The sequence below is a fragment of the Apodemus sylvaticus genome, chromosome 7, assembly GCF_947179515.1.
Source record: "Apodemus sylvaticus chromosome 7, mApoSyl1.1, whole genome shotgun sequence".
NCBI lineage: Eukaryota > Metazoa > Chordata > Mammalia > Rodentia > Muridae > Apodemus > Apodemus sylvaticus.
In genome coordinates, this window is record NC_067478.1 from 68,645,975 (window position 1) to 68,671,516 (window position 25,542).

The window sequence follows — 25,542 nt, forward strand, 5'->3', positions numbered from 1 at the left end:
GGGAAGGGGGTGGGGAGCAGAATGTGTCTGGCAGCAGTGCCTGCTTCCATGTTTGCTCCCTTTCCAGGTGAGAAGCCAGCAGGCACCCAGCTGGTCAGCATCTGTGAGGGGAGAGAGCCTGAAGCAGGAGCAGCAGCTGTTTTCTGACATTATGCTCTGACTGTAAGCACTGTCTTCAAGGTGGCCACGTGCCCTCCACGGCCCAGTCACATTGGCAGTGGTTTTACATACTACAGTGCCAACTGTCTCCATCACAGCAGTGCAGTAGGTCACATTGTGTGCTGTTGCCACTTATAGATGAAGAACTCAACTGTCAGAGTCAACATCTGCTTCAAGATCATGGCGGAGAGGGGTCAGGTTGAAACCCAAGTCTGCACGTGATTCCCATTCTACATTTGCCCTTCGAGAAATCCCTTGTTCAACATTAAAGGTAGCACCCATTAACTAGACAAAGGAAGCAATAGTACCGTGTCTGAGGTGAAAAGGACAATTATTTTCTAATATCTACCCTGGAGCTTTGCTCTAATAACACAGACACTGCCTTTACCAGGCACTCCAAAGCCTCCGAGGGGAGCCCAGAGAAATCCCCGGCTAACCAGCACGCGAATGTGATCCCTTAGCTATGCCAAGTCATTGCATGTTTTGATTTCACTTCTGTTGCTGTGATAAAACACCCTATCAAAAACAACTAAGGGGAGAAGGGGAGTATTTGGCTTGTGATTCCAGGTAATGCTCCATTATTTCAGGGAAGTCAAGGCAGGAACTAGAGCAGACACTCACATCATATCTATAAGTAGATAAAGAAGACGGGCAGACCATGTTTACTGTTCAGCTAGCTACCTTTTTCTTACACACTCCAGGACACAGAGATGGTGACACTCACATTGAGACAGTCCCCTACAGACATACCCACATGTTAACCTGATCTAAACAACCCTCACTGAGACACTCTTCCTAAGAGGCGAGTGTAGCTAACAGTTAAGGCTAACCACCATGGCATGTGGAGTTTCTTGCTTTCAGGTCTTTCTCTGCCTCTCAAGGCTCAGCAGAGAAGGCAGGACCGTTGCTGTTTCATGTATTTTCCTTACCTTTTATTGCATTCTTTTTCTTTGTGTACTTGCTGGGCATTGGATGCCATGCTAGACCCAGCAACAACAGACAGTGAAAGATACATGGTTCCCAAGGACCTTCATGTCTTAAGAGGGCACACCGCATGTTTGGTCGTGTGTATGAGGAGGAGGCTGTGGGGGTACACAGTGGGTCTTGTTCTTGGACAATCAAAAGTGACCACAGGAGAGGTACTATGGAATAAAGAGTTTACGTTCTTAATCGATGAGAAGAAATGGGAATGAACCAAAGAAGACTTGACATATATGGAGGATGCCAGTGGCTTGGTGATGAGGGGGACACTGACCGCTTCTGGTCCTTGAGAGGCTCACGATGGCGGAGAGAAGAGGAAGCAAAAGGACACTTGGATGACAGGGGGACCCAGGGAGGAGGAAGAGGGCAGCTCAGAATGTGGGGTGAGAGACAGGAAGATGGAGAACTGAGGAGCCAGGACGGGCTTCTGAGAGGCAGTAACTAGGAGCTGCACTTTGAAGAAGAGATTTGTCACACCCTGGACAAAGAGGACATTTCCCAAAGAGTGAACCAGAAAGACAGAGGCCCTGGGGCATGAGTGAGCACGCCACACTCCAAGGCAGTAAAGGGCGTGTAGGGACTAGAGCTCTGGCTGCAAATGAAATCCTGGCTAACCTGGGGAAGTCCTCAGCCTCCTTCTCAGAGGGGAGCTTTCTGTCCTGTGGGGACTGAACTAGGAATCCTTTGAGAAAGGCAAGCTCCTTGAATCTGGAAGGCTGACTGCTTCCCACTTTAACACAAACAGTGGACCCATGTTTGCCTTTTAAGTCACACCCTTGGGACCACAGTGACTAGCTCTTCCTCCCGCCATCTCATTCCCAGCTATCTCAGGAAAGCTCTAGTTCCTGGCGAAGAAGTCCAGGCTTGGTCGCTTAGTCCTGTAATACAGACATTTATTCCTGATGATGGTATGCCACTCACCTCAAATGTAATTGCTTAAAATAATGAAAATGCTGAATACATATGATGAAAAAGACCTGTTCAAGCCAGAAGTTCAAGATTGAGGTGCTGGCAAGACCGTGATCTCTCTACAGCTGTGGGGAGGACTTTTCCTTCCCCTTCCACCTTCCAGAGGCCGCCATAGCCCTCTGTTCAGCCCTCCGTGCAACCCTCTGTTCATAGGTCTCCTCCCTTTCATTACCCATCGGCCGGCTAGGGACCTTCTGCTCCACCCAGATAAAAAGCGTGGCTAGGCAAGGAGAAGTTCATCCGGTACTGTTCTTTGGGAGGCTGTGTTTCCCATGGAGTCAGGCAGCAGTAAGCTAAGGCAGTGGCTGGAGGAGGCAGTGTTAGGTATGTAATATGCATTATATTCAAAAATCATCGTGTTCTGTTTGAGCTCACTGAGAAGCTGGCTGTGTGGCCACCAGCCCACCAACTTCAGACCTCTTCACTGGAGGTGAGCTACCATCCCTCCCAAACTTGTGACAAGGAGGAGAGAACAAAAGACAAGGCATGTGCTCTTGGGAAGAAAGTTGTTAGAATCAGAGGATCAGGAATCTGCTGCAAGACTGTATCCTAAAAAAAACGACAGGGAAGCTTCACCCATGATACCACAGCAGTGTGGCTGCTTAAACAAGAGCTGAACAGGGCCAACACTAATTGACATCCTAACATGGATGGAGAAATCTTCTGGGACTCTAACACGCGACAAGTACAGGAGGATTAGTTTTCCCCAGGGACGAGTCCCCCAATTGGTTATCAAATACTAGTTGATCAGTCTGGAAATCATATACATATAGCAACACTAAATGAACTCAGTAGGTTGTAGTTATCTATTTATGCATATATACCTGTGTGTGTGTGTGTGTGTGTGTATGTGTGTGTGTGTGTGTATAAATACACAAAAGAAAAGCTGTGCATTTGAGATGGGTGAGGTTGGAGCCTCGTGGAAGGCATTGAAAGGAGGAGATGATGTACTTATATTTTGACTTAAAGAATTAGATTTTTTTATTTACATAGACTTTGTACTGATGTGCGTATGAACTCGCAGAGCCTGTGATAACATGCTCAGGGCCTGCATAGGCCTAAGCCAGGTGGGTCCTAGCACTGAGAGGGGAAGCCGACACAAGTCCTCCCTCCCTCATCAAGTACACAGAAGCTATCTGTACTTCATACCTACTTACAAAGGAAGGTTAGTGTTCTCCAGTAGAGGCTCCCTGGGTGTACAAACCACACCTAAACACACTTATACTTACGGGCCAACTCTATGTCCAACAGTAGATGCACATCACAAAATTAACTGAATGGTATTTTTGGAGGTTTTTTTTTTTGTCTCATAATGCTTTGTCTAGGCTTTTAATTTTTTTTAAAAAAACTTTATAGATGTCTTGCTTATATATATATAAAGTGGTGTTTTTATGGGATGTCTGTGTGTGCAATGTGTGTGTCTCTGTATTTACAAGCGTTTCTTGTACTTTTTCTTTGCCTCTATTTTTCTCCCGTATGTTTTGTCCTATTCTGGCCTGAATATTTTACCTTATTTTATTGTTAAATTATTGTTAGATACCTGTTTGTTTTCTCATGAGAGAGAGAAAGAAAGTAAGTGGATTTGGATGGGTGGGGAGGTGGAGAGGGTCTGGGAGGAGTTGGCGAAGGACAAACCATAAACAGAATATATTGTATGAAATCATATATTTCCAATAACTTTCTAAAAGAAATGAACAAAACTGTTTTGCCCTTGAAAACACCTAGAAGATAAACCACCTCCAGCACAAGTCCCCGTCATTGACCCTGTGATAGAAAAATGAGAACAGTGGGGGAGACAAGCAGCCATGTTGCTGTTTGTGTGCGGGCCAATCGCCATCTTTCCTCTTCGGCCCCAGCCCCAACAGGCCCCTTGCTAGGAGTCCAGGAAATTATCCCCCCTTAAGAAGAAACGGTTGTCGGGTCGCTAGAGTTCAGCAAGGCTCTTAATAGCAAAACATCCAGTATAAAGCATTCACTTCCAGGTGGAAGTGGCTGAGGCTGGGAGCTGGTTCAGTCAGCAACCGTCCTGTGCGGTTCTCTGGTTACATCCATGGACTGGTCAAGGAGGCTGGTGCTATCATACAGGTAGTTTAACTGGCTGTTTGACTAATGATCCTTTTCTCCAAGGTAGCCAAAGCTTCCAACCAGGAGTTGGAAAAGTCCACCAGCTTCCATCCAGGGAGTTGGGTTGCCCCTCCCCCATTGCCTTTGCCTGTTTACAGAGGAAAATGGCCATGAGAGGGTAAGAGCTTATTAGGGCTAACCGGAATAATGGTTTTAAATAGATTTTAACAGTGCTTAAGATCCACATGCTTAGTGTCCCAGAGAGGTGGCTCCCCTGTCTGTCTCCACATCATTACAGCCTCACATTCTATCCTGTTATTTCCTGGTTCTCATTGACTGTCTACCCTGTTCTTAGAAGGGTCAATGTCATTTTGTTGAGCTGTCTTGACAATCCAGAACAGTTTTGTCACAAGGTCCTTGGCTTAATCTCTATTGTTTATACTGTTTTTTAAGATTTATTTTATTTTTAAATTATGTATGTATTTGTGTGTCTATGTGTGGGAATGTGTACATGTGCACAGGTGCCTGGAGAAGCCAGAAGAGGCTATCGGATTCCTCCAGAGCTGGAGTGGAAAGTGGTTGTGAGAAGCCTGACAGGGGTACGTGCTGGGATTTGAATCTGGGTCCTCCGGAGAGGCAGGAAATGTTCCTAATGGCCAAGTCTCCTAACTGTAAAGTCTCTGCTACATAAAGTAACACTGATAGGCTGATGGACCCCTTTGAGACAGACATACTCTAATACCTCAAGATGATTAGAATTTCCAAAGTAATAGGTCAGTTTCTGTGCAAGCTGGACTATCTACCAAACTTCCGCAGCATCCCTGGGGGGATGTTTGTGGAATTAGGTGATGTTTCTCAGAAAAGCAAAGAGGGAAAGCACACATTCCCCATCCTCTCCTTAAGTGTTTTTATTACAACTTGTGGTATTAGTTAGGGATGGTTATAATAATAAAGTTAGGACAATACATGCCCAAGGCAGCTGGTGTGGCACACACAGTTCTGTATCCCAAAGTCATAGCTCAGTTCCTGGTTCTCACAAGTGCTTTGATTCTGGGTAAGTCCCCTCTCTCTGGGCCTTAATTTCCACATCGGTAAATAAAGTCCAATGGTTTTGTCATTACGGGCTTTTATGCGTTACTGTGGTAAGCTGCTGTATTTGTTTATGACAGGGTCTCATGTATCCCAGGCTGACCTCTAGCCCACTATGTAGCTGAGGATGTTCCTACACTCTGATCCTCCTGTCTTAAATTCCCACGGGCTGGGGATCAGAATCTGAGTTTATGTACGCTAGGCTGGTACTTCACTCCCAGCTGAGTTACAGGCCTAACACCAGTTAGTTTTAAATGACATTGCTTTGCTTTCCCCATCCGGTCTAATAGGAAGAGAAGGGGTCGATTCAGCTCTCCAGCCTGCAACATTAGCCTGCAGCATTTGGCAGTTTCTTTTTCTCCTCTCTAGGCACTGATGTTACAATTACTTAAAGCCACATGTTTAGACTTCTATCTCATCTCCTGGACTTTCCTTAAGTGTTGCTCCCTTCCAGTGGACTCCTGGGCGTGGGCTGGGTGGCTGGAGCCTTTTTGCATTAGAAGGACTCCCATTTCTTACCTAGTTGAAGTTCCTGGAGCTGGGAGTCATTAGGTCCCACTTCCTGTCTCAGATTCATCATTGGCTAATGGTAAGACCTAGGGGAAGTGCTTCATGTAATCTATAAAACATGGATAATTACATGTCCTCTGTCTACCACACGGGCATGTTGTGGGGGCATCAAATGAGGTAACAGCTGTAAAAGTTCCTCACAAAGTATAAGCCCTCTCAAAGCAACACAGTATAGCTATTTTAATATCATTAAGCAGAGAGTCTTTGGGAGTGGTTCTGGAACTTCTTGTATGTATGTGTTCAAGCATGCTTTATATACATAAGCCTGTACCTGTGTGTATGTGCTGTGTATTAATGTATGTGCATTTTTAAAAAAATATTATTGATGTGTATGAGAATATGTCTGAGTGTGTGTGTGTTTGGTTTTGCCAAGGCCAGAAGAGGAACCCTTGGAGTTGGAGATATAGCCACTGGACCTGGGTGCTAGGAACTGAACTTGGATCCCCTAGAAGAGCAAGTGCTCTTAACTATTGAACCACACCCCCATCTGTGTGTGTGCACTCGCATGTGCGTGCATGTGTGGTGTGTATTTGCCTTCAGAATTCATTAGCTGTCAGAAAGTGCAGACAAGCTATGCTTCCATCACAGGTTTTCTTCATTCATCCCCCCTTCCCCTCCCAGTCCTCACTGCAGTGAGCTATTATTAGTTTTTGCCTCCTCCATTGTAAGCCATTCACATTTTCTTGTTATCAGCTCTGGGCTAACATGTTGTTTTTGTCCTGGGGGCTCCTGCAGCTCAGGAATCCTTCATGTTAGGGAGGAAGATGTTCTGTTTGCTCAAACCCACGAGCAGCACTCTGGTTTCCTGGTCCTCTGTAGATACCTAGGGAGTTCTGTTACATGGTACAGGGGAGTAGGATGAGGCTGGGGGAGTATTTCCAGAAACCACATGGTAAGGAAAAGAGAAATCTAATGCCTTGTTTGTGTTTCTTTTTGGAAAAAAAAAAACTTTGGCCATGCCAGGTAGGTAAGGAGAAAGCAGGTACACATGTTTGCAAGGCCAGCTTCGTGTTTTGGTGTTGTTGTTATTGTTTTTCTTTCTCTTCCAAGTAAAGATTTGCTTCTTTCCCATCTGAGTCAGGAGTACCATGTGGTCCTTGACTTGTTTGACAAGAAGTTACCTGTGGATGCTAAGCAGATAAGCGGTTTAATGCGCTTTAGTTCTGGATGGGAAAACTTAGGCCTCACCCACAGTCTGTCGCAGGGCTGGGCTCCTCTGCATGCACATTTCTGCCTGTAGGTTAGGGAAGATTGGAGCCAGATTTTGAAGCTTGAGTTACCCTGATCTCAGCCAAACCTCCAAAGAGCGCCTCGTTCACTCCTCTTGGCATTTCGTTAAGTGTCAGAAGTATTCCATTAGTTATCAGAGCAGAGATCACATTTGCTGTGAAGAATGCTGTGTTGAACCCTGTCCAAGCCATTCAAGAAGAGAGATACAGCAGGCCGTGGAAAACGCCTGCCTGCAGTATGTATGATCCAGAGGGTGGGGATCCTGGCTTGGAATATGGAACCCTGGAGCTTCAGGGCACTCCTAATGGTAGCCTCAATTGCCTTCATTAAGGATGGAGGTGAATTTCCTATGTGAGTACCTAGTGTTTTCTTCCCTGTTACTACCTGCTGGAGCCTGTGCATGCTGTTCAATCTGTCACACTGATGAAGCTCTGGTCTCTGTGTTACTTTAGTCTCAGCCATCCACAGACACTGAGCTGAGTTAAAGATGTCCAGACTGTCTTGCTCTTGTGCAGGGCAGGGTGGGACTTGAATGCAGGAGTTCTGACCTCTGGGAAACTGCTCTTCCTGCTGCAGACTCCACAGTCATGACTGCGGGTGCCATCACCATGGGAGAAGCATGGAGAGTGGCTGCTGGACTTACCGTATTGCTCAGCCTTCTTTTGGTTCTTGGAATGAGGTGCTCACAGCCCTCTGGGAAGCTCCAGGCCTCTCAGGTCCATGCCTTCCTCGGACCCTGACAGGCTCTCCTCTGCTATTTCCATGAACAACAAGAAGCAGAACAATTCCCATAGAGGGACAATTTACTCTGCATGGGAGCCTGGATAACCCTCTTCTCCCACTGCCAGTGAGGTCAGCCCCAGCCTCTGGAGTCTCTAAATGCTTACTTACCTGGAAAAGGGTCTTCGCAGATGTGATTAAGTTAAGCCTCTTGAGATGGGGAGATGGTCCTGGATTTGCTAGGTAATCTTTGTATTTTCAATTTTAAAATTAATTTTAAGTCAGTATACAAAACAATGGGTTTCATTATGACATTTTTCATACGTATATGTCAATAGCATCTGACCATAGCAGAGCTGAGTCTATTGTAATGCAGATGTTACATTTAAGTGGTATTAGGGAACAGCAAGGGGGGGTGAGTAGGAAAGGGAAGGACAGTGGGGGAGGGGATGTAAATGCAGTCTTGAGTGTCCTTATAATGGGCAGATAGGGATATCATAAGCAAGCAGAGGACAAGGTCATGTCCTCTGTTTGCTTAAGGGCAGAATAGAACTTGAGGGTGATGCTCCTGATGGCTGAAGGGATGTGGTCACAAGCTAAGAGGACTGCTGGCAGTCACCAGGAGATAGAAGAGATTTAAAAGAAAGGATAGTTATGGGTTACAGAGTGGTAGGGATGTATTATTATAGAAAATGTATTTTTAGGATTTTGTTGCTGTGTGGACATAGTAGAGTCTATTACACAAACCAAGATGGCTATGGCAGTAGGTTATAGAATCCTACATAACTACTGTTGTGTGTCCTTTACTGAAGACACCGTGTTGCACAGGATTGCAGGCCAGAGGGGTCAAAGTCTTGGGAATACTTGGCTTTCAGTGAGCAATGCTGACTTCAAACATCATGTCCTGAGTTATGAGGGTATTCGCTGATTTTGTGGGAGTTTGCCAGAGTGACTAAGGAAGTCAACTCACCATCTGAGGTGCTGGCTTAACTTCACAGTACTCACATGTAGAACATCCCCATTGTCCTTCCTTTTCTACAGTATGAAAAGCATTCCATGCTCAGATAGACAAACGATAGTTCCTAAGTCCTAGAGTGTGAACGTGAACGTGTGTGTTTATGTTCAGGTACTTTAGTATGTCTGTAGTGGGGGCGGTACATGCAGAGGCCTGACCTCAGGTGCCATGTACTGTGTTTCACTGAGACAAGGTCTCTCATTAAGCTGGAACTTGCCAAGTGCGGCTCATCTGTCTGGCCAGCAAGCCCTTTGTCTCCACTTTCCCAACATTAGGGTTACAAACACGATGCTTTTTGGGGGTAGTGGAGGGGGTGTTATTAGTTTGCTGGTTTGTTTTTAATATGGTTCTAGGGCTCAGATCTAGGTCCATGAGCTTGTAAGACAAGCATATTACTAACTGAGCTTTATCACCAACACAGAGTCCCTGTTCTTAACTACTGAGACCCCCCCCCCCCCACTAGCAGCCTGGTCTAGGGAAAGCCCTCTGGGACCTCCTGGTTCCTCCTATGGCTTTCTTCCAACACAAATTATTTTCTCAGCGTCTTATGAGCCTTTCCTTGTAGAAGCATCTGGTCCTCATGGACCATGTGGAGGCTGTAGCAATGGGCAGACATGTCTCTTTTCTTCAATGAACATTGTAGCATGTTGTCCATCATCATCCAGTGTGACCTTGGCATTTAAAACCTGCACCAATTGCAGTTGATTTTGCTCCTTAAGAGCTTACCAATCATCCATTCAGAGGCATTCATTAATATCATAAATGATATCTGTGCACACAGCATAACCAGCTTAGCAGATTGTTTAATGTTACATAGCATCAGTTTCCTCATTTAGAAAAGTAAGACAAGCTATTTCACTATTTGTGTGATAGTTAAGTGGTGGTAACATGTATAAGACACTAGCAGCTGTTTGAAATGACAGCTATTTGAATACTGCATATATTATTTAAATTACTATGCTAAATATTTTTAGAGATCAGATAAAACTCTACGAAGAACTTGTGCATCTTTCACTTATCTCTCTTACGGTAAGAGATAGAGCCTTAAGTTTAAGGAAGCCCTTTAATGCGAAGAAACTGCTTTATTACGTGTGATTTTTTTCCATATTCCTAATGAAGAAAAAGATGGAGTGATATATGGTAATTTGACACATAGAAAGTGGTGTGAGGAGCTCAGAGGTGGCTGAGCTGGTGAAGCGCTTGCCTTGCAAGCATGGGGTTTGGGGTGCTATTGTCAGGATCTATGGAAAAACGCTAGGTGTGCTGGTGAGCACTTGTCATCAAATTGCTGGGAGGCAGAGACAGGAGGATCTCTGGGGGTTGCTGTGAGCCAGCTTAGCCTGGCAGTCCTGGGAAGAAAGAGATCCTGACTGAAAGGAACAAAGGAAGAAGAGGGGGAGGAAGAGCAGAAGGAGGAGCAGTGGGAGGAGGGGGAGGAGGGGGAGGAGGGGGAAAGGAAGAACAAGAGGAAGAGCAACAGGAGAGGGGAGGAGGAGAAAGAGGGAGAGCAAGAGGAGGAGGAAGGGGAGGGCTAAGAGGAGGAGGGGGAGGAGGAGCAAGAGGAGGAAGAGGGAGTAGGAGTATGAGGAGGAGGAACAAGAAGAGAGATAATCAAGTGATACTTGTCCTCTGACCTATACACACACACACACACACACACACACACACAGAGAGAGAGAGAGAGAGAGAGAGAGAGAGAGAGAGAGAGAGAGAGAGATACAAATCAGAAACATCCAGAAACCAAGAGAAATAGCATTACTTATGCTATGAGCCCATATCACAAAAGATGCTCAGAAATCATAATTCATGTTAGAATCATTATCACTGTTGTGTTAATGAATTCAGCAGAACTTTCAGAAAATCAATCTTAAGATTTCTTTCTCAGCCTACAGAGGGTCAGCTGCTGGGGCAAGGGGCACAGTGAGAGGCCCCAGGAGAGAGCGGTTAGGAGCCAGCATTCACTCAGCATCTGCTCTGGCCAGGCCCTTTGCCCTACAGGTAATCCCATTCAGTTCCCCTTAAACCCTTGTAGTCCCAGGAGCCGAAGGAGGCAGGGGCTCGGATTACAGCCCACATTGGCAGCAGCTTGGACTCCCAAGAGGGCTTCTCTTACTCATACTGGAGGAATGAATGCATTCTCTGTTCTTTTATGCAAAACCATTCTGCAGCTCTCAGTGCCATGTTTGGCAGTCAGCCTCTGCTGTGGTCCTCACTTGGAGGAGGTCAGAGGCTCAGTCTTCAACCTTCGGTGCAGTGCAGTATTCATGGGAGCCACCACCAGGGAGTAGCCACTGCAGCCACACCTTGAGCTCAGTACTTCCTGGGAGCGATTTCACCGAGTCTGTACAATAGCCAGATGGAGCAGGCATGCTGGATAGAAGAGCTGTGTAGGGACTTGTCCATGGCTACACAGGTGACAGAGGGCCCGGCAGGCAAAGCTGCTGATAGAACAGCTGGGCTCTTTCTACATCCCATGTAAATGCCTCTGTGCCAATCCAACCCTTACCCCCCTTACACCACCCCAGGGATGCCTTGCTTAGCACAGCATAGAAAGTGGAAACTGTCTTTGCTTGAATGTCTCTGTAGACATTTACTGGTTTATTTCTTGCTTTTGAAAATCACAAAACGTCAATCAACAGATTGGGAAAGGATCTTCACCAACCCTAAATCTGACAGAGGGATAATATCTAATATATACAGAGAACTCAAGAAGGTAGAACCTAGAGAACCAAATAACCCCATTAAAAAGTGGGGTACCGAACTAAACAAAGATTTTTCACATGAAGAACTTCGGAGGGCTGAGAAACACCTTAAGAAATGTTCGACATCATTAATCATTAGGGAAATGCAAATCAAAGCAACCCTGAGATTTTACCTCACACCAGTCAGAATGGTTAAGGTCAAAAACTCAGGAGACAGCAGGTGCTGGCGAGGATGTGGAGAAAGAGGAACACTCCTCCACTGCTGGTGGGATTGTAAGATGGTGCAACCACTTTGGAAATCAGTCTGGCGGCTCCTCAGAAAACTGGGCATGGCACTTCTGGAGGACCCTGCTATACCACTCCTGGGCATATACCCAGAGCATTCCCCAGCATGTAATAAGGACACATGCTCCACTATGTTCATAGCAGCCCTATTTGTAGTAGCCAGAAGCTGGAAACAACCCAGGTGTCCCTCAACAGAGGAATGGATACAAAAACTGTGGTATATTTACACAATGGAGTACTATTCAGCCATTAGAAACAATGAATTCATGAAATTCTTAGACAAATGGATGGAGCTGGAGAACATCATCCTAAGTGAGGTAACCCAGTCTCAAAAGATCAGTCATGGTATGCACTCACTGATAAGTGGATAATAACCTAGAAACTTGGAATACCCAAGAAATAATCCACATATTAAATGATGTCCAAAAAGAACAGAGGAGTGGCCCCTGGTTCTGGAAAGACTCAATGAGACAGTATAGGGGATACCAGAACAGGGAAGTGGGAAGGAGCTGATGGAGGAACAGGGGGAGGGAAGAGGGCTTATGGGACTTGCGGGGAATGGGGACCCAGAAAATGGGAAATCACTTGAAATGTAAATAAAGAATACATCGAATATATAAAAAAAAAGAAAAAAAAAGAAAATCACGAAGGATATCTCTTCCTGTGATCCGAGTCATTTCCCCAGGAGGAGGGCACACACCGTGCACTCTCAGGCGCCCTTGTGTAATGAGTAACATGCTTGGCTCTCAGTGCTATCTTTACTGGTGTTTGACCATCGATTGTTCTGCTGTGTGGGAACAGGTTTCCTCTAATGCTCGTTTGCTTGTCCTTGTTCCTTCTTTTTATGTCACTTTGAATAACACACCTCAGAGGGGTGTCACCCAGAGCCCAGGGTCACCTAAGTAGACAGCACCAGCAAACAGTATGTAATTTGCTCTTAGGGACATGGTTGATTTTGCATATGATTCTAAAGAAACAGAAGCTTGTAGACAATGCCTGGAGTCCAAGTCTCCTCCAGGGCTTACTCCCAGGAGGACTGGGTCTGTTCTGAAGGTTCCTGCTTCAGTTTACTTCAGAGGGTTGTAATGTGTGGGCACTACCCTATGAACTTCATCCAGGTAGCAGGCACTGGGTGGGCCAAAGATAAGGTCTTCTTAAAGCATGGCTTCCTTATGCGGGGCTGGAGAGATGCTCTGCAGTAAGGAGTGCCTGTTGCTCCTCCAGGGGACTTGAGTTCAGGTCTCAGCATCCCTCTTCAGTGGCTCACAACTGTCTGTCACTCCAGCTCCAGGGTATCCAGTGCCCTTTTCTATCCTTTACAGGCACCAACACACTTGTGCCATGCACACGTATACAGAGACAAGCCTGCATACAGGCACATAAATATAAATAAAATATTGTAATAGAGAAATAAACTGGGAGTCACTCCAAAGGCGCCTCTCATCCACCTCTGTTGCCTGGATCTTTTGGCTCCTGGCTTCTGGAAACATCCCTCGATGCATCTATAACACCTACAACAGCTTCCCTTGACCTTAAGCAACCTCAGAGCAAGCCTTTCAGTGGCCTCTCACTCTGTCTTTTATCCCTCACCTTAGCCAGTCATGGAGAGCAGAAGCAGGTCGATCAAACCTTCAGCATGGTTTTGCTACACAGTAGTCAGCCAGGAAAGCTGTGGTTTTCATCATCTGAATTTTTACTTCACTGAACGGCCGGAGTTTTGCTTCTTATCTCTTGTAGACACCAAATAATTTATTGCTGAGACCCACCCTGGCAGGCGCTGCAGTCTTCTGAACTTCTAAAAGGGCATCTGCACCCAACCCAAACCACTTGCTATGAGCCTCTTTGAACTCTGGCTGCACATGATCTCTTTCCCCCTTTGGCAGGGGATTGGAAAGAAACAGGGAGCTTCAGGGAAAATAAGGCTCTTCCAGCTCTCACCACAAACGTCTTCCTGTCCAGTTTGCTTCAGATTACAGCCTGGAATACACATGTTTTTGTTCCTTGGTTCTATTCCCTCTTACCTTTCTCCCTTTAATTCAGAGCTCTGAGAATTTTTGAGGTAGCCACTGGCTACCAGTCTAATTTTGCTAGCTCTCTTTGTTTCCCACCTGGGTACCTCGGGCTGGTTTATTGGAACTCAGAGCCTTTTGGTTTCTATGAATTAGTCTAGAGCTGTGGGCTTTACTGGCCCGTTGGTTAGAAATGCAAACATTTAAGCTCTCTGCCTCTCACGTGTGTTATTTCAGCAAATAGTTAGAGTGCTTCTGCGTCAGAATTGGGACTAGCTCGGGATTGTACACATGGATCAGCACTGGGTGAGCCTGGCCCTGCAGAAGCTAATGGTGTACAAGGAGGCAGAGTCGTGACTTAACACTGCGCAACTACAGTGCTGATGCCACAGGCAAGAAGGATGTACAGGCTGCCTAGCGAGGACGTTCATAACGGGGCAAAGCAGACCAGGAGGAGCCCATGCTAAACGCCTGCACCAGTACACAGGTGTACCAGTATTCTAAATGGAGTCAGGTTGTTGGGGACCTGGTGGATGGTACACTGCTGTTGGGGTTGAGGATACAAGAGGAACTGAAGACTGGAGAGCAGACCAAGAAGATTGAGGACTCATGGTGGATGGCGTCAGATACCTACAAACCTAGACGCTTCTGGAATTGAACTTTCTTCTCTAGCCAGAGATGAGCCACAAAAAGACTTGCTTATTTATTTATCTTATTTGCGAGTGTGTGCAACACAAGGTGTGTATGCAAATCTACCTTAGCTAAAATGTCCACGTCTTAAAAAAAATTTATGAGATAGAATCTTCAGAGTTTGGAACTCACCGGTTCAACTATACTGTCTGGCTAGCACTCTGGATTTCTGCATGGATTCTGAGGACCACACTCAGGTTACGACACTTGGAAGGCAAACATTTTATTGACTGAACCATACCCTCAGCTCCCATAAAAGTGTGGTACATAGAGGGTAATGACTATGACCAGGTCAGTCTGGGAAAAATCAAAAGTGAAAGAGGCTCCTAAACTGGGTCCACTCCAGCTTTTGGGGCTTCCAGTATGCCCATAAGTGGATATTTTACGTTCCTTCTTCTTCTTCTTTTTTTTTTTTTTTTGGTTTTTCGAGACAGGCTTTCTCTGTGTAGCCCTGGCTGTCCTGGAACTCACTCTGTAGACCAGGCTGGCCTCCAACTCAGAAATCTGCCTGCCTCTGCCTCCCAAGTGCTGGGATTAGAGGCGTGTGCCCCCACTACCCGGCCTACGTTCTTGAAGCATCTACCTGTGTAAGGACTGAGATTCTTCACTGAGTTTCTCTTTGACCTGCATCAGGACTGCTCTGCCAGGAGACATCTGCTGCTGCTCCTTAGGACACATTGATACAAATGGTTGGGTTTTATAGACTCATTGCAAAACAATTCAGAATTTTGCATATTGTGTTCATATATTGAAAGCCCGTGTGTGTGTGTGTGTGTGTGTGTGTGTGTGTGTAGGCAATGGCAGCACAAAAGAGGAGGAACTCAAGTGTGTCTGCCTGCCTCAATCCCATCCTCTTAGGCTTGGTGCCCAAAAGAAATCAATGTTCCATTTAAGATTTTTGTATTATTATTTTATATGTATGAGTGTTTTGCCTGCGTGTATGTACCATGTGCATGCAGTGCCCATGGAAGCCAGAGGGCAGCATCCGATCCCCTGGTCCTGGAGTTCCACAGGCTTGTTAGCTGCCAGGTGGCTGCTGGGACTCAAACCTGGGTCCTCAGGAAGGGCAGCCTGGGGAAGATGACTGCTCAGTCATCTCTCCAGTTGCCCAAATTCTGTTTTGGGCATGCATACATTTGCTGTGTGTGTTAGTTCATTCATTCATTCATTCACTCATTCACTCATTCATTCTCTCTCTTTCATATGAATAGGAGCTCTTTAATGTCCTGAGTTCAGTGTCTTTTGTGCCCGGTTTCCTTTCACTTTTCCATGTTTTGGAGAGCTTGTTACATTGTTACATCTATGTATGTGCACCTGGCTTGTCCTTTAATCAGCCTCCTCCAGTGTCTGAATGGGTCATGACTTAGCTGGCTCTGGATTCCTGTTGAAGGGGATATACACTATGTTTCTGGTTTACCCTCCACGGTCACAATTTGGGTAGCAACAAGACTTACTGCCATGGCCTAGCCAGCTGCCATGTTGGTAACAGACTTTCCACCGAGCTCATGTTCTCTCTGATGTACTCAGAGCTGTGGAATCAGACTGATCTCTGTTGCTTCTCAGTTCCTCTCGGCCTGACAGCTACGCAGACTCATGCTGGAAGGAAGGGCAATTCTAGGTTCTAACTCCTCTCCGTTGCCTGCAGTATAGTCGTGCTTCTGCCCTCTGCAGCCTGGAGGTTGTTTTTTCACCAACACAGCCCACACCTAAAGATTCCTTTCCCCAAGTGATAATTCTACTTTGTTTCAAGACAGGATTATACCTGGTAGCACAGGTTGTCCTGGAACTCACTATTGTAGCACAGGCTGGCCTTGAACTTCCAGTTATCCTTCTGTCACAGCCTCAAAAGTGCTGAGTTTATAGGCATATGCCACCGTGCCCAATTTGTGACAATATCTGGCTCCTTTCTGATATTGCAATCCCCAGTGCCATTCTGGAAATGAGCTCTGGGAAGGAGATGTGCTTACGGACTCCTCAGACCGCCCATCCCTTCTTCTAGAGTACCAGGGTTCTCAGGTTCTAGAGTACCAGGGTTCTCAGGTTCTAGAGTACCAGGGTTCTCAGGTTCTAGAGGACCAGGGTTCTTAGGTTCTAGAGTGCCAGGGTTCTTACGTTCTAGAGTGCCAGGGTTCTCAGGTTCTAGAGGACCAGGGTTCTCAGGTTCTAGAGGACCAGGGGTGCTGCAGGTTCAGCAGATTGCCGTGGGGTCCTTTAATTCTTATTTCTTGCACATCTCCCAGCACTGAGAAGGACAGCTGTTAGAGATAGTTCCTGCTGTCCAGTATGTGTGTGTGTGTGTGTGTGTGTGTGTTCATTCCCAAATCTTTTACTTATTTTTTGTTTGAGATATCTCTGTAGCCCAGGATGGTCTCAGATTCACTGTGTAGCTGGAGACAACTTTGAACTCCTGGCTCTTCTTCCTCCACCTCCCAAGCACTGCAATCACAGGTGTGTGCTACCACACGTAGTGTCTGCGGTACTTGGGAAAGAACCCAGGGCTTTGTGTGTGGCTAAGCTAGCTGACTGCCAACTGAGCTATGGTCCTAATCCCTAAAAACCCTCAGAATGGTTTTTGTTTTTAGATTGTATTTATCTGTTCTTTGAGGATTTCATGCACGTATATAGTGTGTTTTGATTCTCTCTACCCTCCAAGTCCTCCAGGTCCTCCAGATACCCCAGAAGTTCCCCACCCAACTTCATAGCCCGTTTGTTTTTTCTTTATAATCATTGGGTCTCATTGGAGCAGCCTGTATGAGCATGGGTGCTGGCCATTCACTAGCATAGTACCTACCAGAGGCCATGCCCCCAAAGGCTCCCTCTCAGCCTGCAGCCATCAATTGCCTTGCAGCTAGGGCTGGGGTCTCCTGAATCCCTCCTCCACCCACACTGGAGTGTTGACTGGCTTGATGTTGCACAGGTTTTGTGTAGAAAGCCCATAGCTGCTGTGAGTTCATGAGTGCTGCCATGCCCAGAAGGCACTGCTTCACCCCAGCACTGAAAGCCTTTTTAAGACATAACATTTGGTCTCACTGATGAACTAGGAATGGCTGTCTTCATTGCAAACCCCAGTTTCCTCCAGCTTCTCCTAGCTTTGAGGACCACAAGGAAGGAGGGGAGAGGAGAAAGATGCCCATGTGTCCCTCGAGCCAGGAGTAGAGGGTGACCTTCAGATGCAGCATCTCTGTGCTTGGAGGCATACAATACAATACATAGCATCACACTTCCTAAGTTGGGAATTTGGTGCCAAGACTAGGCTGCAAACCACTGGCTTGGTGAGTATGTTTGCTAGATAGAGAACCATGCAAAGTTAGAATGTGTCAGGAAAGAGGCCCTCTACCCCTGTGGGCATTATCCATTAGGGTCATGTTTTCAGCAGAATCTGGCACAGAGACTTCACCCACCCCCTTATGTCAGTCTGCTCTCTCGGGGGATATGATTCTTCTGCCCCCAAGCATCCTTTCCATATTCTCTGGGGGAAAGACTCATTTCTTTTAGCAACTTGGTATATCTATGCGCAAGGAATGTTACTTCTCTGATTGTGGAAAACCCTGGACCTCCCCCAGAAAAGCCTAGCAAGGAGACTTTGGCACATGCTCGGCAATAGGGCTCTGAGGTGACCCCTCGGTGGAGACCACACCCACCTCAGCTCTCAGGCTTCCTTTCAGAGGCTGGCAGTCACAAGGGTTGTTGCTCCCTGGGATCTTGGGTCCTTGAATGTGGTTAATGTTAGCACAGCTGAGGGGCTGGGCCTCTGGCAGGGACCTGGCCGGGCTCTAGGGGGAAAGAGAATGGAAATAAACAGGGACCGTATAAGAAACATAAACAGTCCCCCACTGCCTGTTCTACACTGCGCTGATAACAACGCGGGGGCAAGCCATCTATCTATTGCTTACAAGTGGCTGCCAGCCTTGCCTGGGTGGCTTTTATGTTTAGATGGGCGTGCACAGATTGGAATTCTAAATTCTTCATTCCTTAAAAAAAATGTATGTGTGTACATTTGCATGCTCATGTGTGTGCAGGTGTGCATGGGTGTGACCTGGGTATTATTTCTTAGTTGGCACACATCTTTCTTTCTTTTGAAGTCAGAGTTTCTCACTAGCCTGGAACTCACAAGTAGACCAGGCTAGCAGGTCAGCAAGCCCCAAGGATCTGCCTATCTCTGTCCCCACTGCTGGGGTTTCAAATTCAGCTTACCATGCCAAGGTTTTTAAATGTGGGCTCTGAGGATCCTTATGCTTGCCAAGCAAACACTTCGCTGGCCAAGCTATCTCTCCAGCCTATTTCAGCCTGTTCTCCAGCTATTCTTGTTTTGAGAACAGAGGGTGTGATTGACTCTTGTTAGACCTTCCTTTCTGTCTACCTGCTTCTTCTCTGGGTGTCTGATGCCTGGAAGTTTCTTACTCAACAAAGTACATTTTGATTCCTACTTAGAAGTAGGTGGCCTTGTCAATCAATTGATTAATTAATACTCTTTAGATAAATATAACATTTCATTTGACCTTAGAATATTTATCACTCAGCCTTTTATATCAAAGAAATGAGAGAAATGGCAATACTTAAGGAAAGGGACTTGCTTCCCTTGGGTGTCAACGACCAGAGACATTCATTTGTGCTTTACAATTTTCAGTGATTAATTATCATTTTTTAATTAAATTAATTTAATGTGTATGGGTGTTTTGCCTGCATCTATATCTCTATATAATGTGTGTACAGTATCTAGAGGTCAGATCTCCCCAGACTAGAAATACAGAAGGTTGTGAGCCACTAATGTGGATGAGGGGAATTGAACCCATGTCCTCTGCAAGAGCAGCCAGTGTGCTCTGGCCCATTAGCAGCTAGTTAGTGAAAGTGAACAGCCATTATGTGCTAGTCATTGTAGTAGACTATGGAGACACTGATAAATAAGAACTAGCCCCCAGGGAGCCTGTTATAGCCTCAGGCAGGAATATATAAGCACACATAAGAAAAGATGGCTGTACCTGGACAGCTCGTGGGGTTCACTGGGAGGCCAAAGAGGTGCATGTTTTCTGTGGAAGAGTGCTTTGGAGTTTGGATCAGGCTGAATGTTGCTGAGAACCTTGGCAGAAGCTAGGTGTGCATTTCTGGTTCTGTGCTGGAAAGGCAGCGTGAAAGGAGAAAACTATATAGACCAAGGCTGGGAAGCCTGTAGAGAAACTGTGGGCACAGCGGCACAGCTGGTCCATCCAGGGCCTCCGGGACAGAAGGTGCAGTAGGCGTCTGCTCTGGCCAAGCCAAAGAGTGCAGAGAAGAGGAGCAAGTGCAAGAGCCAGTTCACATCTGTGCCGGGGTGCTGGAGACTGACCAAGCAGTCCTCACGGAGTCGTCCCCGGACAAAGGGTAACAGCATCAACCTGGGCTTGTTGGAAATACAGAATCTCAGACCCAGGTCAGACTTAGCAGGTAGAGTGTCAGGATCTAGTGTATCAGGTGTTCCAGGTGATTTTGATGGTCACTCAGAGAGGGAAGCTGTGAAGAACTAGAAGGGCATTAGTCTATTATGCTGAGCCCAGACTGGGGTGTATTGGTTCTAGATGTGTGTGACAATGTCTAGGACTACTGCTAAAGTGTAGCCCTCCAACTGCTGCATGGGTAACACCAAAGGGCTTGTCACAATTGCAGAATCAGACCACCTTCAAACCTGACAAATCACAAGCTTACCGTGATCACACACACACACACACACACACACACACACACACACACGCTAGGAGATTTACTTGTATCCCACAGGCTAGCCTAGAGGCAGGATTGTTGATGCTCAGGACTGTGGTGTAGTCAGAATGACCAAACTGTGACATGATCTGTATAAATGGGTTTGGGTTTAGTACTGGAGCTAAAGTGAGGCAGAGATTCCCAGCATGGAGCGTGTAAATACCATCACTAATGGCTCCATCTGCCACTTGCCAGCCTGGAGGGTACTTCCAGAGAAGTCACATCCTAGTGATTCAGGAACTTAGTTCTGACCCCATTAGGAGAAACTGAGGCGCACAGATCAAGTAACTTACTCAAAGCTCCTAAGCTAGTCCTCTGGCCTCTTCTCCACCAGTGGCAGAGCTGAGGTTCAAACTCATGGTTCTTGGCTTCAGGGCTGTGTGCGTATCTTAGACCACTACTCTTGCATCTCTAAACTCTGAACTGTAGCTAACTTATTTCAGGCTTATTGCCTGTTGCATTTTCATATATTTCACCAAGGCCCTGACCAAAAGCCACACAGGAGGGGAGGGTTTATTTGGCTTACAGTTCGGGTGTCCAGGTAGGAACGATTCCTTCCAAGAACAGATAGGAAGGAGTGCATCCGTGCTGCCTGCTCGCCTGCTCTCAGCCAGTCCTTTGCACCCTTACATACTTCAGGGCCAGCATAAGGAATGGTACCACCCACAATGGGCTGGGTCTTCTTATATCAACTAACAAGGCCTGCTTACAGGTCAATTTAACCTATTTAATTCTATTCCTAGGTGACTACAGGTTACTCAAACTACCCAGCACCTTGCCCAGCTTTTAGCAATTAGCCATTATCGTGTCAAGCAGGGCTCCTAAAGTAAAGTTCCACAGCTTGGTTCTCAGAGACAAAGCTTAAGAATAAGCCAACTTATTCCTCAGGGTAGCTACTGCATGCTCTCCTGGAAGGGTTAAACGGCCACATGGGGCCCCGCAGACACATCTGTGCTTATCATCACAGCTCTGTGTAAATTCATCCCATTCTGTGGAGGCCCCCTGCAAGTGGCCAGATGGTCTCTGTCTCGGTGAGGAAGAGGCCACCATGAACCATGAGGATTGTTTGCTCTGCTGGGTCACAAGGAAAACAAATGCTGTCTCAGCCAAGTGGGGATGACTCGTGCTCGCCCAGCATCGGGAGTCAAGGACTCAGAAATCAAACGGCTCACAGTCGTGTCTGGCGTGCTTGCTCGTTCTTTGCAGTCTGTTTATCAGGATCAAATTAACATTTAATGTTTTCACATCATTGTCTTTTCAAAAGTGAGGTTGTTTCAAGAGATTTGGAGTTGTTTTAGGGTATTGGAAAGAACGACCCTTCTACCCTCCCCGCTTCTCCCACCCCACAACGAAAGGCAGGAAATACAAAGTTAGACATTTGTAAATGTGTATTACCCTTTAGGGTCTATTTTGGGGGAAGATGCTTTCCCAGCAACTTCTTTCTTTGCTGCCCACAAGTGTTGTCAAGTAGGTGTGGCTTTATCAATGTGTACTGAACAAGTGACCACAGGGCAGCCTGTCCACAGGCAAGCAGACCTTTTCATATAGTCCACAGGCTGTGGAGGGATAGTTTTGTTTGTTTCAATGCCTTTATTATCTTTTTCTTCACTAAACCCAGTCATTTCTGACCTTGAATTTTGACCTCTTTGTTGCTATTTTGTTCTATGACTGTGTTCTTCAAAGTTGTGGGTCTGTGGACCAGCAGCACTGGAATCTGCAGAGAAATTGAGGCTCTATCCCAGACCTCAGAACAAAGCGCCCTCTCTATATATACATATTTAAAGATATAGATAAAGATACAGATATGTTTGTGTGCACGTGATGTGCATGTGAGGTGTGTGTGTGTGTGTGTGTGTGTGTAGTGTTAGGAGGTAGTTTAATGAGTTTAGCCATCTCAGGAACCAGTTCCATCTTGCTGGTCGAATCAAAACTGAGTGCATGTTCACAGGGCCAGACCCCAACTCCTGTCCTGCTTCTTGGGCTGTTTCATGTCTGTCTGCTGACCACCATTAAGGGATGTGAAGAGGGAAGATGCTGCTCTCCCATTCTCTGCACTAAGGCACACAAGTCATAAATGTCTTCCTAGTTAATTGACTCTGCACAGCTCACCCAATCCTTTATTGCCTTATCATTCCAAAATTCCAGGCCAGAGTCCAGGAGGGGACTGCAAAAGAGTCAGGTCCTGAGTGCAAAAGCTGACTCAAGGTCTCTGGAACCCGGTTGCCCGGATAAGGCCCAGTCACCAATATTGACTTCCTGGCTTAACCCTTTGTGTCAAATATGATTGGTGAATGCACCAGCCCACCCCACTCCCCCTTACTTTGTGGTCCCATCCTATGAAAATGTTGGACAATCTCTCTTCAGGGATGCTGTTCAGATCCCAAACTGGCCTCCTCCCTGAGTGCTCAAAAAAGAAAGCTTTCATTTTAAGGCTTCTAGTGGTTTTGGCTTCCACCCTGATCCTACCAGAAGAGGCTAGCGCTCAGTCTCAGGCATCTTCTTTAATGATTCACTAGCTTATTTTTTCGAGATAAAAATCTCAACCGGTGCTCTCTGGGCTAGCTAGACTGGCTCGACTGGCCGGCCAGCAGGTCAGCGTTTTTCACGTGGGTTCTGGAGGGATCAACTGAGCTTCCTTATGCAGGCACAGCAAGTACTTGACCAGCTAAGCCACCTCTGCAACCCAGAACCTGCATCCCAGCAGATCTTAGGCGCCAGCCACTGTGAAACGTCCTACTCCAGTTGTCTGGGCTTCTCCAATACCTTCAACTAAAGTCTCCCTTGAGTACTACTTTAGGGCTAGATTTCATTTTTTGGTCGGCTTTCAGAACTTAAAAACATACACACTCCAAAATTCCTTCTTTTGCCTTCCTATGATGTCATTCATTTTACCTGGCCTGCCACAAGAAAGAAAAAGGCAAATTGGGTCCAACTCATATATGTATCCTAAGACGGACTTCTCAATGGCATCTGTTAAAGCCTCCACCATTAACCGAGTCCCAAGTGTTGCCAAGATTAATTGAGAAATGCCTGAAGGTAAAATAAATACTGCAGCTTAGTTTAATTCAAAACCGTATCAGCCAGGAATGGAGGTGCAATTAGTGATAAAGATGTTAATAATTAGTTGTGCTCTGTTAAGTTTTATATTCATGGTTATATAGAGTGGAGAAAGAATTTCCCCAGGAGGGAAGAAATCAATGTTTCACCTTGATTGCTATTTTAATGTGCTTATTTTAATGGGGCCATCCTGTAGAAACCCTTGGGCACATTTCCAGTTTTACATAAATGTAGAATTAATTATTATGAAAGCATATAATTTTAGAGTTGGAGCAACCTTGGCGGTCATTTAATTCAGGTTCGTCATTTCACAAATAAGTAACAACTGAATGGCTTGAGTCCTTCTACAGAGCACTAGGAGCTGGGCTTTCATACTCTCAGACCGATGACCAGGGCACCTTCTCAGGCCCCTTGTACTGTGCATTTCCTGTTGCCTCAGAATCCCCCAGACACAATTAGGTGGGTTCTTTCTCAAGTTCTTTCCCTAGCCTGCGTTCTGCTATGGCTGTTTTCGGTTGGGATCCTGGAACACATTCCTGGTTCACTGTGTTTTGTTTTTCTGTGCCATTCCTAGCTCTGTGCTTTGTCAACAGCAGTTGCATAATAAATAGACATGCCAGGGGCCCGGAGGGTGTGCGCTCTCCTTGCAGAGGACCTGAGGTTAGTTCCTAGTGCTCACACCCAGCAGCTAAAAAACCTCCTCTAACTGCGGCTCCAGAGGGTCTCATGCCCTCTTCTGCACTCTCCCACACATATAAAAATAAGCGATAATTATATAAGTAAATACTAATAATATAAATTGACAGGCTGGAGTCCTGGGCCTGTCTTTGCTTCTCCTTTGTGGCACCGGTTCTGAGGTGGAAACCAAGCCCTGTGTATATAGAGGATGTTGCAGTGAGCTACATCTCCAGCTCTGCTGCTTTTTAACCTGCTCATTAGACATGACTGTGTCTTCCCACCGGAGACATGAAGCTGACCGAGGTGAGAATATTTACATCATGAATGTGGACTATCAGACACAGCTGAGGGAGAAGAACAACACACATTATCAGGAGGAAAAGTGAATGGGACAGTAATTGTTTCTGATATTGCAACTATATCTTTATGGGTCTCAGAAACCCCTAGTCGCTTCCATGACCTGCAGAATTGCCAGGCTCCCTGGTGCAATGAGCTTGCACTGACTACAGCTTGTGATTCCAGCCTTGCTTCTAACCATCCCCATTACCTGCAGGTCATCCAGCTATTGATTTCCACCACCATTCTCCTCTGTCTCTAGGGAGCCTCCACCTTGGCTTCCATGAGGTCTCCTCTGAGCCATGGGTCCAGAGCCTTGGAGTTGGTATGTAATTCACTTGACTCTGTTGGTCTTTGTTCTGTGCTTGTCTTTAGGAGCAGGACCCGAGGTCCCATCGGCCCTGGCAAGTATGGCTATGGGAAGGCTCCCTACATCTTACCACTGCAGACGGATACCGCCCATACTCCACAGAGGCTTCGGAGACAAAGGCCTTCATCCAGGCACTCCAGGTCCCAGGAGGCATCTGCTTCTAAGCAGGGCTACAGGCCACCCACCCACCAGTTCTCCCACAGCAGACCTCTCTACCAGAGCGACAGTGGCCCTCGTTCTGGACTGACACCTTCTGAGGCCTCTATCTATCAGCTGCCCTTGACTCATGATCAAAGCTATCCTGCAACTTCAAGTCTCTTCCACAGCCCGGAACTGAGTGGCAACAATGGTGCTAGGCCCCATGGGGCAGCTCAGGCCTTTCCCCAGCATCTGCGATCTACAGCAATCTCCTGCATCGGGGCCTATCGCCAGTACAAACTGTGCAACACCAATGTGAGTACCCAGCACCTCAGATTGGACTTGGAGGCAGCTGTTTCTCTTAATTTCTGGTCAGTTGGCACCCACTACCTGGAAGATTGGGGGGCATCATGTTAACAGAGCTTTTATCTCTTTTCTTTCTTATTCCATGTATTCACCCATATGTGTGCTCTCTCTCTCTCTCTCTCTCTCTCTCTCTCTCTCTCTCTCTCTCTGTGTGTGTGTGTGTGTGTGTGTGTGTGTGTAAAGCTAATGCTTTAAAAAGAAAATATGCATAACTGCTGGAGTCGCATCAACAGTCATGTAGCAGTGATATTATCAATTAGCCATTTGGGGATAACAACTTCCAAAGTCTCAGTGGTTTATCCCAAAAGTAATTGTGTTGCTTTTGCACGTGTATACCTATTTGTATGTGTGCACAGGCATGTACAAAGCACAGGCCAAGGC

General features: G+C 46.3%; 1 protein-coding gene across 1 annotated transcript in view; it reads left to right on the plus strand.

Moving 5' to 3' along the window:
• The window catches only part of Thsd4 (thrombospondin type 1 domain containing 4), a 593,810-nt gene that overhangs the window by 110,733 nt on the left and 457,535 nt on the right, over nt 1–25,542 (plus strand). Inside the window, exon 5 of the mRNA XM_052188134.1 lies at nt 24,663–25,110. Coding sequence (XP_052044094.1) covers nt 24,663–25,110 — 448 coding nt within the window. The remainder of the gene's footprint in view (nt 1–24,662; nt 25,111–25,542) is intronic.